Below are 16,813 nucleotides of genomic sequence, written 5' to 3'. Positions count from 1 at the left end.
ACTAATTTATCCTACTTTATCATTTGTTAAGTGGTATGTTATATAGTTATACAGTGTATGTTAGATATTAGATTTTTTATGTTATGTATCAAACATTAAATACATGGTAATTTATTAGACTAATCAAATACATCTAGTTTTGTACATTGTATTGTTCAAATGGTTATATAATTGGGAAGTAACTCCTACCCCAAAATTGGTCACATAATTATTTTCTTTCCTTTAATTTTGAAAACCTATATTTTAGATTTAGTCTGATGTAAGGGGTTCATCATTATTCTCATTATTTCGGTATTTTAATGTTTCTGTTTAGGGGAAACATTGATGTAAAAGCAAAATGTTATGTAACCAAGCATAGCTAAGAATGAAATGTTGTAAATACATCGTGGTTTTGACCTTGTATTTTTAATCTAAAGATTATACTGTCTCCAGGTTTGGGAAGATAAAGTAATTTTTGATCATTATACAGTGCTAATATGTAAATAAATGCTATCTTCTATCTTCATTGGAAAGGGGAAGAAAAACGTGTGTTATTATAAGAGAGTAACTTTTAGACTTACAGAGCTTTTGTACCATTGCCTATTATTGAACCCAATATGTAATATGTGGGTGACACTTTATGAAAACGTTTCAATTAATCACAGTTCCCATTTTCAAAAAGATTTTCGACTCCTTGCTCACCATTGATAGTAACTTAAAGGCTTATCGAAACACCAATAATTCAGAAAAGATTCTACATCTGTGATTGGATCCCATGTAAACCTCACTAAGAAAGAACAGAAATTTCTTTATTAAAATTTTCTATACCCATCTTGGGCAGAAGGAACTTATAGATAACACAGGTATTGATTTGAGTTCATTGCCCCACCACCTAAATGTAGGGTCTGTTCCACTCTATTCACCTGTTGCTGTTATAAGACAAATAGGTACTCTGTTTTCAGCATCATTCTTACTATCTTTTTCCTAAATTTAAAAATCTGGTTATTTTTTCAAGTCTGTATAGGTTTTCCTTCAAAGAGGAAGATGTCTCAAAATGAACTAATGTTAATTGAGTGTTGGCTCTGTGCCAGGCACTGTGCTGGAGTGCTGTGTGTAAAACATTTTATTTAATCTTATTAACAGTCCTGAAGGATCGGTCATGATATCCTTGTTTTATAGATCAGAAAACTGAGACTCACCACAATTAACAAATTTGCCCAGTAGCCTCCATATGATAAGGGATCAAGACATAGGGTTTTATTCCAGAGCCCATGATGTATCTTTTATCATCAGCCTGTAGCTTTGACCCACCTGAACATTCATGTGGATAGCAGAATCCTGTCTTTCCCATATGAGATGATTTCAGCACAGCCGTTTTCTTTTAAAAGAAGTAAATTTTTTAAAAGCTTTTCATTTTAAATATTTTCCATTTCTGAATTTAGAAGTGTAAATTTTCACATAAAAATGATTTAAAAACTAGTAGACACCAAACCAAAATGAGCTTAACCTGAGTGTTCAGTATGTTATTAAAGAAATACAGTGTTGGTTGGTACGTATGTATTTCACCCCTTAAATTTTCAAGTTTTCTTAAAGATAGCAAGGAACAGGTTATTTTAAATGTTGGGATTGCCATTTTAAAGTTTATTTTAGACATCTTAAGCATCTGCTTAAGAAGATGCATGAAATAGATAGAAATGAAGCATGAAATAAAGTTTCTGCTCTCAAGGAATTTGTCCTGAAAATGTCTATATCTATAATATAAATAAATAGTCAGTACTTTAGACACTGTGGTAAGGGCCTTGTTAATTTTGGAACCACCTATAACCCTGTCTCAGTTTCACACGATCTGTCTTTTAGCATCAGAGTCTCTGAATATCCATTCATTCAAGTAACATTTATGGAGTGCTTACTCCATACTCAAGGTATTATGCTGTTCTGTTAACAGTAACCAACAAAGTAGACATTTGAAGCCTTTGTAAAGCTTACACAATCTAGTAGACGTTCTAAAATGATTGGATTTTTGCCTGGGAAATAACCTGGCCTGTTCGCTGACTAAGAATCAGCGTCAGGAGCCCCTCTCATCCCTTAGCTCTTGGCCTGCAACATACATATTGAGATAATCCAGATTAAATAGGCCCATTTGTCTCTTTCTTACGTGTTTCTCCCCTAGTACAGATATCTGTACTTCCTATCAGCAGTACTTTTTGTTTTTCTTATTTTGAGCCTTACCTAAATCTTTATGATTTTGTATATGATTAAGTGATACAGAAGCTCCCAACAAGGCTTTAAAGGCAACAATCTTTTAATATGGTTGTAGGGTGTTGTCACTTTTTTAAAGTTTATTTATTTGAGAGAGAGGGAGAGAATGAGCTGGGGAGGGGCGAAGAGAGAAAATCCCGAGTAGGCTCCACAATGAACATGGAGCCTGACATGGGGCTTGATCTCCCGACTGTGAGATCATGACCTGAGCCGAAATCAAGAGTCAGATGTTGAACCGACTGAGCTGCCCTGGTGCCCCTAGGGTGTTGTAATTTATATGGTAAGTCATAAAGGTCTGAACTAGGATAATTGCAGAGACGGTTGAGGTGAATAGCTTTTTAAAGGGTTATTCAAGGGTTGGAATTAATATGGCTCGAACATTTAATAAATGTGGGCTGAGTAAGCACAAGGGGTAAGTGCAGCGTAATCTCCAGGTTTCCTGTTTGGGCATCTGGATAGATAGTGGTGCCATTAATGGAGAGAGGCTACAGAAGGAAGAAGGAAAAGCAGATTTGAGAGGAGGATGAAATTCATTTAGATAGAATTTCAAAACTTATGAGACATTCAGGTGGGCATATCCTAGAGATAATTAGGTAGGACTGTGTCTTTGGGAAAAGATTTAAAGATTTTTGAATCTTCAGAGTAGTTGTCTCAGTTAAAACCATAAGAGTAAATAATCAATCCAGTGGGATACTAGGGTAAGAAAAGGATTGAAGATGGTACCCGGAAAAACACCGTGAGATGAGGGATAGACAGAGACTATAAGAGAACCTGAGCAAGGAGGACAAAAATAGGAATAATTTTTTTTCTTTTAAGGCTTGGGGAAGAGGATTTTTTTTTCCCACTAGGATGAATAGAAAACTAAATGTCTATAAACTGTGGAGATTGTGTCTTACTTCCATTCATTCATTTTTCACTATCTACTAAGTCTTGCCTAACAGTAGTATTCCTTTCTGATGTTTGTAATAGGCAGGGAGAATTCTCTAAACTCAGGAGGGGTGGTGATGGTTCTGCCTTAGGATTTTCGTATCATTTTAGGAATAGATTTTTATTTTAACTCATACCCTGGAAAGAATTTTCTTATTTCTTAGAACTGTTCCTGGGATAATAAAATAAGCATTAAAAATGGAGAAATAGTTGGGGCACCTGAGGGGCTCAGTCGGTTGAGTGTCCGACTTTGGCTCATGTCATGATCTCACAGTTCATGGGTTTGAGCCCTATGTGTAGCTTTGTGTTGATAGCGTGGAGCCTGCTTGGGATTCTCTCTCCCTCTCTCTCTCTCTCTCTCTCTCTCTCTCTCTCTCTCTAGCTCTGCCCCTCCCTTGCTCATGCTCTCAAAAGTAAATAAACATTAAAAAACAAAAAAAAAAATGGGGAAGTGGTATTTTATTATGAATTCAGATACTTTGGGGGAAAAAATCCAGGAAAGTCTGACTTGAAAGAAGACCGCTTCATGTCTACCATGGCAAAGACCTTGGCTCAGCCCTATAGATTGGAACCCTTCAACAGTGAACAGGAATAGGAATGAAAAAATACTCGACTCTGATCAGAGTTGTATCAGAGTTATGGAAAAATTTGTCTAAAATAGTATTTTGAGTTCCGTGCCAAAATATCTAAGACTAGCAAATATTTCAGAGGAACATAGTGCTATATTGATTGGACCACAAAGGATTGATTTTATTTTCTGCTTTGAAATTTAACACTTTACCTTTATGTAAAGTCATGAGAACATGATCTTGCAGCACTCAGATACGTATCTCTCTGATAGTGTACCAGTATTCTAACCCTGGTTGGTGAATAACGATTACAAACACTATAGAGTTGCTTATACTAGTTATCATTGATTATTTTGGTAAGATTCTAATATGTAATATTAGAATATACCTACATTTTTGCACTTATTACTTTAGTTCCAATAAAATTGCCTTCGGTAGGGTTAGCCTATTCGTAGAGGATTGAGATAGTGGAGTGAGCAGGTTGGTAGTTGGTTCCTACAGTGTTTTATTTTGTTTTTACAAACATACACATGCTCAAACCGCTCTATGAAGAATTAAATACACATGTTCAAACAGTTCTATAAAGAATTAAAATATTTGGTACAATGTATCTCTTTTGGTACAATTTATGTCTTTCTAGGATAATTAATTTTAAGTTTTAATCTAGTGTTCTTTAATAAAGAGGAGACAAATTCATGTATGTGTAAATATAGCTATTCAGACTTTTCTTGTGAAACTTTCTCATGTAACTGCAATTACTTGATCATACCGTGCTTTTACAGAAATGTGCTATAGCTTCAAATATATATGCCTTTGTCTTTCAAAGTCTATATCGTATATTAAGAAACATGCAGCAGAGTGAATTCATTTTGATAAGAACTATCTTTTCAAAGCATTGGTAACTTTCAGTGACATTTGGCAATGTATTTGTAGATGTGCATAAAAATATAAATTCTTGCCGTCTGACATGGGTTTTTCTGGCTTTCTGTGCCTTGATCATTTAATGTTTTGCTCTTAGTCACCTAAACTTTTCACCAGTTGAATTTGAGTTTTTCACAGTTTGTGTTTTAACCTTTTTTTAATTTATTTTTTTCATATTTCTATCATTCTGGTGCAGGCATTTCTGATCTGCAATTGTTCTGTAATATGTCTTAGTAAATTGTAAGTGATACTAAAAGCATAATACATGTACTGATTTTACTTAAGGCATAGTTAAGTATTTTTAGATCAAAATCAATTACCTAGAGCTTTGAAATTAAACCTGTTTTGTACTTACACACTGAATGTGTGCAGTCTGATTTTAAACACAAACTCTGTTTCCAGAAGTGTAAGTTTTAGGAAAAATGTTTTAACTTTGTTGCACAGAAATGTTTGCAGATCAGCATTGCTAATTACCAAAAAAGAAATAGTAACATACATGTCATCTGACTTTTAGTTGTGCTTTCATGTTGCTGCAGTGAAGTTCTGTGCATCAAAATAATTGGCCTTCATGTACTAGATGTGATTCAGTTACATCTGATGTTTTTAATGGAAATATGCAAACTGAGTGAATCCTAATTTTTCCATATATTTTTATAGCTGTGTCGTCTCTGATAGCATCTCATTGCCATCTTCTTTTTCTGTTTATTAGCCAATCAGGAAAAAAATGCCATTTTTAAATATTTTAATTTTCTGGTTTTTATGCAGAGCTATTTAAATGCTGTAAGTTTTAAATATCTAGTTGTGACAAAGATCGCTTAATTTTCCCAGAGCTTTACTTCACGGAAATGGCTCCCCACCCCCCCAGAGCTAAGCTTGCTTTTTCTTCAGAGCAATATTTATGTATTTTAAAGAAAGTTCCCAGTTAGTTAAATCTTGCTTGTGATGAAACATTTTAAAGAGCTTTTAAAAATGTTTCCTCAGATTCATGTTTATCTTATCAAAAACCAGAGAAATCTTTGAGTTTCATTAGTTGATATCTCTTGACATGAAGAGGTATCTCTTTGGAGAGTTATCAGAAATTTTGAAATCCTACTTAATTTTACTTAGTATCCTTAGGTACTGTACATTTAGAATTGTACACATTTACTTTAGAATGGTCTTAAATAGAAATTAAAAGACAAACTGTTTCTACCCTTTGGCTTAAAATGAAACCTAAAACCATAGGAACATTTTTTGAGATACGTGTTTAACGTATCTGTGCTCGTTTGTAAAAAACATTCATTTGTTGGTAGAAAAACTTATAGCTATGACAACATTTATTAAATATTTAAACCATATTTCTTCAATATCTTGATGAAGGGATATATTCAGTAATTTTTCTACGTATTGATTTACAACATTATTCTACGTAATGCATTTAAAAGTACCTTTGACTTTTTTAAAACTAAGGTTTTCTTTAAGTATATTTGCTTGGACTTAATTTAAATTTTTGTCTTTGCCCCTAAAATGATGTCACCTGAAAACATTCCACTGCATTTTCTTACCTACACTGAGTGAAGTACAAGCACCCAGATGACTATTTTTATTTACGTAAATGAGAATATGCCATAGATTTTCTTTTTAAATAGAGCTATTCCTTGTCAGACAGCTAGAACCTTTGATCAACAATCCCCCTGAATTCTAAAACTATGGAAAACATTCACCAGTTTGCTTGCAAACCAACTCTGCTGCATGCGTTCACAAATTTCATAAAGATTGCATGCTTTCTGTTTTCGATACAGAATGTATTTTTTTTTCATACCCATCCTTGCTTTTTATTTTTTTATTTTTGTTTCCCTTTTCTTGGTTGGATGCCTGTGTGTGTTTATTCCAAATCCCTGTCCAGTCCTGGAGTTTGAACTACGGAAAGCCAAGGAGACCATTCAGGCCCTCCGAGCCAACCTGACAAAGGCTGCAGGTGGTGTACATAAAACTTTTTTGAGACTTTTTCTACTTTGACAATGTAGAAGTAGCTGAGATATTTTCAAATATAAAGTGGTAAAGTATTATTTATATTTTCTTCCACCAGAACACGAAGTTCCTTTACAGGAACGAAAAAATTACAAATCAAGTCCTGAAATTCAGGTGGGTAAATGACAGACCTCAAAGTATCTTCCACATAAAAAGGTAGCACAAGTATTGATGGAAGGAAACTTATAGTATTGTATCTTTTATTTTGCCTGTAGGAACCAATCAAACCTCTTGAAAAGAGAGCTCTAAACTTCTTAGTCAATGAATTTTTATTGAAGAATAACTACAAGCTTACATCAATAACCTTTTCAGATGAAAATGATGATCAGGTACAATTACTTTTTTTTTTTTTGACAATGATTTGTTTCATTTTTCACTTATAATGTACTTTCTTTTTTTATCTAGTTTCTTTAATTTTTTAGAAGTCATGCAGTAAAATTCTATAATACTAGTTACCAAACACTTCTGTACTCACACAGTCTAGTATTCTTTTGGTCATACTCTCATTGCCACACTCCACTTTGTCACTGTCTTACTCCCACTATATCTATTTCTTCATCTTATTAATATCCTCGCCTTCTAAATATCTCCATTTTCACGTTAGCCTTCTCCTCGCTACTACTTTAAATCCTTCCTTAATCAATTCTAAATTCTAATGCACTCTCAGCTTTTGTTTTAGCTTATCATCCACCTGCCTCTCCAAAATTAGCTTTTGCCTGTTTACTATAATCTTGCCAGACAGAAGGGCTTGCATCCCCCTCAGCATATCTTGTTCCTTCAGAGTTTTGTGCTTTTGTTCGTTCTTTCCCCTCGTTGCCATGTGCCTTGTAAATACCTAAACCTTGTCCATGAGAGTGCACACAGGTCATCACCTTTCCAAAATCCTTCCTTCTGCCTCAAAATAGAAATGGACTCCTCTCTCTGAATTCTTGACAGTTCTCTATAGTATCTGTGATACTTCAGATTCTACCTGTTTCTTTATGTCCTCACTCTTGAATGGTGAAAGCCCCTGAATGGCAACAATATTTTATTCCTTTTTCTAAACACATGGTGGATATCTAATAAATGTTTGTTGACTATAGATGGATAAATGGACATTTGAATAATATGTGTAGTAGTCATTTAATAATTATTTTAAAGCTTAAATTTGTTTAGTCCTTGTTGTAGACCAAGCACTGTATTAAGACCTTAATACACATTTTATTTTATCCTTACAAAAATCCTCAGAGGTAAGTATACCCATTTTACAGATGATATGTTTAAGTTTCCAATTAATTTATAACAGTAATAAATGGAGACAGATAGGAATTTCATACTTGGGTCTGGTTTCTCCAAAGCCCCCACTTTTAATACCTGCCTTATATCTGCTTCGGATTTAAACCTCAATAATGACTATTCTCATTATTTAAATAAAGCCTCAAAGGAATAAGATTGTCACAGTTAGAACATTCAGACTAATATGGCATAGTTTCTCAAAGAAAATTTCCCAAATAAATTACAAATAAATAAGTTACAAGGTACCAAATTAGTACTAAATTTTGATGTGTTAGAGAAAGAGAGAATGGTAGGACAGTATATTTGCATGTGATTGATTATTCTGGAATTTTATAAAGCTCTTCAAAAAATCTTTGCCCATAGAATTCTTGAGGTGCTATGCCTTTTTGTACTTTAGTAATAAAATTGTGTTAGATTGAATTCAAGAGAATGCTATATGTACAACAAATCGAAGAGCAGCTATTTGGATTCTGAAAATTGTCAAAAGCATTTTTAATAATACAGATTAGATTAGGGGCACCTGGATAGCTCAGTTGATTAAGCATCCGACTTTTGATCTCTGCTCAACTCATGATCTCATGGTTCATGAGTTCGAGCTGCGCATCTGGCTCTGCGCTATTAGCAGAGCTTGGAATTCTCTTTCCCTCTTTCTCTGCCCCTACCTACCCCACTTATATAGACTCTCTCTCTCACAAAATAAATAAACTTAAAACATGTTTTTATTTATTTTTTAATGTTTTATTTATTTCTGAGAGAGAGAGAGACCGTGTGAGCAGGGGAGGGTCAGAGAGAGGGGGAGACACAGAATCTGAAGCAGGCTCCAGGCTCTGAGCTAGCTGTCCGCAAGAGCCTGTCACGGGGCTCGAACCCACGAAACGTGAGATCATGACCTGAACCAAAGTCAGACGCTTAACCAACGGAGCCACCCAGGTGCCCCAAAAAATGTTTTAATAAAAATAATATAAATGTTGGGGCGCCTGGGTGGCTTAGTCGGTTAAGCGTCCGACTTTCGCTTGGGTCATGATCTCGCGGTTAGTGGGTTTGAGCCCCGCGTCGGGCTCTGTGCTGACTGCCAGCTCAGAGCCTGGAGCCTGTTTCAGAGTCTGTGACTCCCTCTCTCTCTGACCCTCCCCTGCTCACGCTGTCTCTCTCTCTCTCCTAAAATAAATAAAACATTTAAAAAAATAAATAAATAATATAAATGAGATTCAAGGGGTGCCTGGTTGGCTCAGTTGGTCGAGCGTCCAACTTCGGCTCATGTCATGATCTCACAGTTCGTGGGTTCTGACCCCGCATGGGCTCTGTGCTGGCAGCTTGGAGCCTGTTTCAGATTCTGTGTCTCCCTCTCTCTCTGACCTTCCCCTGTTCATGCTGTCTCTCTCTCTCTCCCTCTCTCAGAAATAAATAAAACATTAAAAAAAATTTTTTTAATGAGATTCAAGCAGCTATATCAAGAAAGCAAGCAGATTAAATTGCTTGCTTACCCACCAGAGAAAACGCTAAATATATATAGGTTAGAATAATAAAGAAAGGAAGAACAAAATTAATGCCTCAATTAGTTTACTTATAAATAACGGGTATAACTTATGAACTAAGATTTTCTTCATATAGACATGTTCTATGATTTCATGCAAATATTTAAGTATATTTTATAAGCTTGAGAGTTAACACAATCTTAAAAGTTAAGAGTTTATGTTTTTGAGAGATTTCATAAAAAGATTTCATTAAATGTACAACATTTTGACATCTAAGACAGTTAAGCCTGTTTACTTAGAATATCAGGAAACTTACAAGAATAATAGCAGGCAGTGGAAAATGTAAAGTTAAACAGTGATGTGGACTCACCTGGAACCTACACTTTGACCTTACGCCAAAATTATGATTTTGTTGGCTTTTCAAGATATTAGCCTATCAGGATTAAAATGAATCTCAAAAATGCAGGATAGAAGTTCCTTATAGTTTTTTTTCTTTACATATTATTATCATTAACCTTTTAGGATTTTGAACTATGGGATGATGTAGGACTAAACATTCCAAAACCTCCAGACTTACTGCAACTCTACCGAGATTTTGGAAATCATCAAGTGACTGGGAAGGATCTTGTGGATGTGGCCAGTGGTGTAGAGGAAGATGAATTAGAGGCTCTTACACCAGTTTTAGGCAACCTTCCTCCAAGCCTTGAAACGCCTCAGACTGTAGAGGTAAACAGTATTAACTAACTAGTCAAGTCCACAAAAAGTTTTTAAACTGTGTAAAAGCATGCTATGAGATCTTGAGTTTCTGTTTTTCTCCCATTTTGATTTTAGAACTCCTTGCTAGTACAGAAATTAGAAGATAAAATTAGTTTATTAAATAGTGAGAAATGGTCTTTGATGGAGCAAATCAGAAGACTTGAAAGGTTAGTACTTAATCATCATTTCTAAAGAATCTCTTAAAGTTGTTTTTTTTCTTGTGTAAATGTTTGGGTTTTTTTTAATAGTTTATTGTCAAGTTGGTTTCCATATAACACCCAGTGCTCATCCCCACAAGTGCCCTCCTCCGTGCCCATCACCCCCCCTTTCCCTCCCCCCACCCCAAGAATCTCTTAAAAGTTTTAAAAGAAATTGGCAGGTTATATAAATATATAAAATAACATTTCAGTTGTAAGACATAATTTTTCATATTCTATTACTTTTGAAAGAATGTCTTTTAATTGTTTTATATATTTAATATCTTCTTTTTACTCCCAAAAAAGTTAAGTCATTGTATTAATCATATAATTGATTAACTCTTGGAACCAAGGAATAAGATAATTTTTACTTCCCCATAGTTGTATCAATATTAATAACTCCTTCACACTAATGTTGTATTTCCTACAGATTATCTCATTTAATTCTTACTATAATCCTGTGGGTTAGATGCGGTTTTTCTGTTCGGCAAATACAGAAAAGTGCTAATTCAAAGCAGAATTTATAAGGCCATTTTTATGCTTCATTGGTAAGAGTTTGTAGCTGTACTTTTAGGTATATGAAGCATTCGAGTATATGGTACAGAAAAGATTAATCAGTTGCCAACCAGTTTTCTATTAATGTGTTACACTTTTAATGTATTAAATCTGTTATGAGATTTACACTATTGCAAATTTTAAGAAATACACTTGTTCTCTGATAATTACTCTTTCTTTTTACAGTGAAATGGACTTTCTCAAAAATGAACACTTTGCCATCCCAGTAGTTTGTGACTCTGTTCAACCTTCTTTGGATCATAAAGACTCTGAAGACAGTGGACAGAATCCAGTTATAAATAGTTCAGACAATGAAAAAGACAAGGATATCCATCTCTCAAAATCAGATGAAGTTGATTCCACTGTTCCCAAGGAGAATTTCTCAAATTCTGTCCCCAGAAGAGAAAGAGAAGAAACACCATCTTCTTCTCCATCAAGTAAAAACACAGTCCATTTTGATAAACCCAATAGGTTAGTATGCATCCTATGTCTTCAAATGCATCTTTCATGTATTTGGTTCCTTGACAAACTGAAGGAGCTTCATTGCTTATTTTGCAGGCCATGTATATGAATGTTTACATTTGACATGAACTGAGCACATAGCAAAGTACATGTCTCCAAAAAAAATATATCACCAAGTCATTACTAAGTTAAATTACATTAAAAGTATTAAAACATAAATGAGGTAGCTTCTATCTTAGCCACGTACTTAAACTCAGAAAATAATATGTATGTTCTATGTGCTGTAAACACTGGTAGCTGGTTGATTTTTACCTTTTTGCTATCCAGTCATTAACAGACTCAGTATGAGCTGTTTTACCGCAGTTACCAGTGTAAATAGGGGAATTGTTTCTGCTCTTGGTCCTTTTTCCTGTGCCTACTTCCATTGCTAATACTGTATTATTAATATTCTCTTGATTCATTTACTTGGATCAGAGTGATTAAACTCTGATGAGAAAATAAAGGCACCAGCCCTTTATGATCCAGGTTTTCCAGTGGAGGAGACAATATAATTAAAAATTTTTTTAGGTTATAATGTGAAAAAATAATTTTAAGAAAGGAATATTTACTGTACTCTCTTTTATATTTTTGACGCAGTTCTAAATTCTTTGTGTATCCTAATTTACTTAATCCTGACAAATATCCTGTGGTGTATTCTGAACCACACAGTCGTGTTTCCTCTTCCTATTTTTTTCAAGTTTATTTATTTATTTTTGAGAGAGAGAGAGAGAGAGAGAGAGAGAGAGAGAGAGAGAATCCTACGCAGGCTCTGTGTAGCCTGATGCAGGGCTTGAACTCATGAACTGTGAGATCATGACCAGAGCTGAAACCAAAAGGATGACCCTTAACTGACTGAGCCACCCAGGTGGCCCTCCTCCTCCTATTGAGTAGATGGATATTATTTATACCTAATGTTGGGATATAATAGGAAAGCATGAATGATTTCTTTTAGACTTAAAGGTACTTGTTATTAGTAAGGAGTATTTGACTTTTTTTTAAGCAAATATTTCCACTGATGAGCCACTACCTTTTGTGTACCCACTAGCCATATTTTTTCTTGAGGTATGAAGGGAGGTTACAGAGTTGAAATAGATACAGCCCAGTCCTCAAGGTACATTTTTTTCTAGTATGGGTAAGATAGAGTCATAAAATCTATATTACAATACATAACCATAATGTTATTTGTAGTAGTAGTTCTTTAGTATTTAGGAGTACTTCCATTGATTTCTTTTGATATGCCAAAGCTACTTCCTAGAGAAAGATGGTTAAATTTGTTCAACTAATTTTTTTAGCTTTTAACTATGTGCCAGGTGGTGTCAACAAGGAATATAATGGAAGGCAAAATATGCATAATCCCTTCAGTTACAAATCTTATAGTGTGAGAGAGGTGAACAAACAATCATAATAAAGTATGAAAAATAGTAATATAAGATGGGGCGCCTGGGTGGCTTAGTCGGTTAAGCGTCCGACTTTCGCTTAGGTCATGATCTCGCGGTTCGTGGGTTCGAGCCCCACGTCGGGCTCTGTGCTGACTGCCAGCTCAGAGCCTGGAGCCTGTTTCGGATTCTGTGACTCCCTCTCTCTCTGACCCTCCCCTGCTCATGCTGTCTCTCTCTCTCTCTCCTAGAAATAAATAAAACGTTAAAAAAAAAATTTTTTTTAAGAAGTTCAGCTTGCTTTGGGAACACACCAGGGCACCTGACTTAGCCATCAGAGCAGGAGAGTTTTCAGGAAAGACGTGTCTAACCTGAGACCTGACAACCAAGTAGGAGTTAACCAGACAGAGGTAGGAGGAAAAATGTTCCCTCTAAGGGAGGACGTCATGTGCGAGGAGAAAACCACACATTTGGGGGACTTAGTAGAATCTAGTAAGGCTTAAGCAGAGATTGAGATGTATAAACCATGTTACCTCATGGGACATGATGGGGTGTCTAAGCTTTATTTTATTTATTTTTTAAACCTTTTTTTAATGTTTTATTTATTTCTGAGAGAGAGAGAGACAGCATGAGCAGGGGAGGGTCAGAGAGAGAGGGAGACACAGAATCTGAAACAGGCTCCAGGCTCTGAACACAGAGCCCAACGCGGGGCTCGAACCCACAAACTGTGAGATCGTGACCTGAGCCAAAGTCGAATGCTTAACCGACTGAGCCACCCAGGTAGCCCAGTGTCTAAGTGAGAGTCCTCTGAGGTAGAGGTGATTGGAGGGTAGCAAGACTGGTAAAAAGAAGACTAATAGGGCATCTATTGGAAGAATCCAGGTAGGAAATGATTCAGCCTCACTTGTATTAGAGAGAAGTGGGTAGAATTTTAGGTAGAAGGTCAAAGCTTGATTGAATTTGAGGTTAAAAGAAAGGAGAGATAAAGCCTGATTTGTGTTTTCTGAGTTGGGCAATTAGACGGATTTTGGAGAGTCCACAATAAGTGAATATTTCCAATTTAAAAAAAAATACTTTCTTTACAATATACCTTGAATGTTGACCGAGGCTCTGCTTCATTTATTTTAATTTTTACGTCTTTTATGTGGGTTTCTAACATTAAGGTTTATCATTTTATCATTAGATAGGTCTGCAAAACTTTGATTCCTGTCAGCAACTTTGTATCCACTATCTACCTTGCTTGGACCACTGAGAATTAGGGACAAAAAAAGTCCTCATTGCAGATTTTGCAAATACTTTCTATAATCATTGACCGGCTGTGCACTTCAGGTTTGATCCACTGACATTTACAGGCTGTTCACTGATACAACATGAAACAATTTTAAGATCAGCAGTTACTGCTAATTTTTTCCCCCTGTCTAATTCTCCGGTGAAGTGTCCTTCAAGTCATTGGTGGCTGAAAACTCGAGTCAGCATGTGAGGGGCAGGATTAATGCAGGAATGGAGTGATAACGTGCAGCTTAACCTTCTGAATGCCAGCAGTAACCACTTGATATTGTCCCCTTTGCATCCAATTTTTCTTCTAGGAAATTGTCTCCCGCTTTCCACCAAGCTCTACTCTCTTTTTGTCGAATGTCAGCAGATAGTCGCTTAGGATCAGAGGTAAATTATACCATTTTTTCTTGGGACTTTCTTAAAATACTTGGTTTTTCTTTTCAGTATCTCATCCAAAAACAGTTGTGATAAGATCAAATGCACATCTATTTTTTAAAATAATGCTCTAAATAATTCCTAAAATTTTAAACTTTTAAGGAAGATAGTTGATTATTTCTCTGTTCTTTGGACTAAGGTTTATTTAGTATTAAATTGACCTTTGTAGTCTGTATTTCATTTGTTATGTCTACTGACATATGGTAATATGCCTCTCTTTGGTATAATTCAGAAAACCAACGTAAGTGTATATATTGTTCATATTTTAGTTATTTTTAGATTACTCCTGTATTTTAACTTCATTAGGAGTGGTTATCTTCGATTGCCAAGTTTGTTAGCTCTCAGACTAGTTTTCCTCAAGTGCTTTGTAATTATTGGAGGTTCATCCTGAGAGGTTATTTCATTAAAATTTTTTTCTATCTTTATACTCACTTCTCCCTCTCTAGTTTTGTGGTTGATCCCACTTGACCTCTCGCAAGCTTGTTTCACAATGTCATTGAGAATGTGAAAGAGCTAGAGGATGGTTTGGACGCATTTCTAGCCTCTGGCCGTCCTCTCTGCAAGATTGAGTCAGCGTCCACAGGCCTCCTCTTGCATGCAGTTTCGTTCTATAAACTATCACTGTAATCACAGATTGTAGCAATGTGGGCATCTTTTCAAGAATTAAAAAAAAAAAAAAAAATCGTTGGGGCACTTCCGTGGCTCAGTCGGTTAAGCGTCCGACTTCGGCTCAGGTCATGATCTCACGGTTCGTGGGTTCGAGCCCCGCCGCGTCGGGCTCTGTGCTGACAGCCAGCTCAGAGCCTGGAGCCTGTTTCAGATTCTGTATCTCCCTCTCTCTCTGACCCTCCCCTGCTCACGCTGTCTGTCTGTCTGTCTCTCTCTCTCTCTTCTCTCTCTCTTCTCTCTCTTCTCTCTCTTCTCTCTCTCTTCTCTCTCTTCTCTCTCTCTCTCTCCTCTCTCTCCTCTCTCTCTTCTCTCTCTCTCTCTCCTCTCTCTCTCTCTTTCAGAAAAAAAAAAAAATTGTTGAGGCTGCCTTAGTCCTGTTATCCCTACTTGTTCCCAGAACTGCAGCCTTGTGGGCTCTTTGGATTCACCCTTGCTTCTTACTGGTGTTTTCAGTCCATTTCTTGCTTACAGAAATGTTGATCCTGTTTGGGAACACAGTTACTGTTGATGATGGTGATGTTCTTGTTTGTATCCCTGCCATCATAAGTTGGGATTTGGGATGTGTATTTGGAGCACAGGGGGCAGGGTCTAAAGCATGACCTTCAAGTACTACCACGCATGGAAGTTCTACACTGTCATCATTTCTTAATTCTTTGGTTTTCTAGGTGTCGCGGATTGCAGACAGTGAGAAGAGTGTCATGTTAATGCTGGGACGCTGCCTGCCGCACATTGTCCCTAACGTGCTGTTGGCAAAGAGAGAGGTGAGGCACCTAAAGGTGTTTTCATCCCAGGAATCTCATCGTGTTGTCCATTTTTTGTCATTTTGAAGTTTAGTGTTATATTTTTATTTTGTTAAAGTCTATTACTTGCAATCATATTCTTACTTTTGTGCATGCATCTCTGCTCCTAGAGAATGGTTTTACACCTCTGTCAGGTGAGTTCGGTAAAACTGCATGGTATTCATGTTTTTCCAATTTTGCTTAAAGCATCATTAGCTTCCGCAGCACTAACTATTACTGTAGGTCCATTTATGTGCCATGAATACTGTCCGTTTTTTACATTACCAGTTAACCAATTTATTTGATCTCCGCTCTGGATATGATATGCTCCATATGTCTACAAAAATAGACCCTTTGTGTTGAAAATTAACTGGGACTAATAATGTTACTTTTTTCCTAAATGTGCTATAGTTACCTATTATAAATGTTAGTTTTATTATATTTGTCAATAATTATACTTGTCTTATGATGATAGGCTAGTTATAGTATTGACTACAATAACTTGTGAAAGTACCTTCTTTTGTTTTTCTTGTAGCTAACTTGTTATATGCTTAAAATACCCAAACTATAGTAGCCAATATATTTTAGTACACATAGCCTTTAGTACAAAGGAGCCATACTGCAGAGAGTTATCTTTTGAGTTCTATTTTGCCAAGAAAAGACTAATAAAATAAGTTATTATCTAATTTAAATGACAGTGGATGATTTCTTTGTAATCAAGTTTAATAATTTAAGTCATTCAATTTATGAAACGAACTTCCAGTTCACAACATATCTTAATAAAAAATGGGTTAAGAATATTTTAGAATGTATCCTATAAGTTTCTCCTATCATCCTCTTAATATTTACCACTGA

At 35.7% G+C, this 16,813-nt stretch overlaps 1 protein-coding gene across 4 annotated transcripts in view; it reads left to right on the top strand.

Annotated features, from left to right (window-relative positions):
- RELCH (RAB11 binding and LisH domain, coiled-coil and HEAT repeat containing) overlaps positions 1-16,813 on the top strand; it is a 112,374-nt gene that overhangs the window by 25,284 nt on the left and 70,277 nt on the right. For all 4 annotated transcript variants that reach the window (XM_039230517.1, XM_039230516.1, XM_039230515.1 and 1 more), the window contains exons 3-10: positions 6,541-6,612; positions 6,724-6,779; positions 6,881-6,994; positions 9,938-10,141; positions 10,247-10,338; positions 11,110-11,394; positions 14,387-14,462; positions 15,845-15,940. In XM_039230517.1, coding sequence (XP_039086448.1) covers positions 6,541-6,612; positions 6,724-6,779; positions 6,881-6,994; positions 9,938-10,141; positions 10,247-10,338; positions 11,110-11,394; positions 14,387-14,462; positions 15,845-15,940 — 995 coding nt within the window. The remainder of the gene's footprint in view (positions 1-6,540; positions 6,613-6,723; positions 6,780-6,880; positions 6,995-9,937; positions 10,142-10,246; positions 10,339-11,109; positions 11,395-14,386; positions 14,463-15,844; positions 15,941-16,813) is intronic.

The sequence above is a fragment of the Hyaena hyaena genome, unplaced genomic scaffold, assembly GCF_003009895.1.
Source record: "Hyaena hyaena isolate Hyena2069 unplaced genomic scaffold, ASM300989v1 scaffold_47, whole genome shotgun sequence".
NCBI lineage: Eukaryota > Metazoa > Chordata > Mammalia > Carnivora > Hyaenidae > Hyaena > Hyaena hyaena.
The sequence above is the reverse complement of the archived record's forward strand: the minus strand, read 5'-3'. Positions and strand labels throughout refer to the sequence as shown.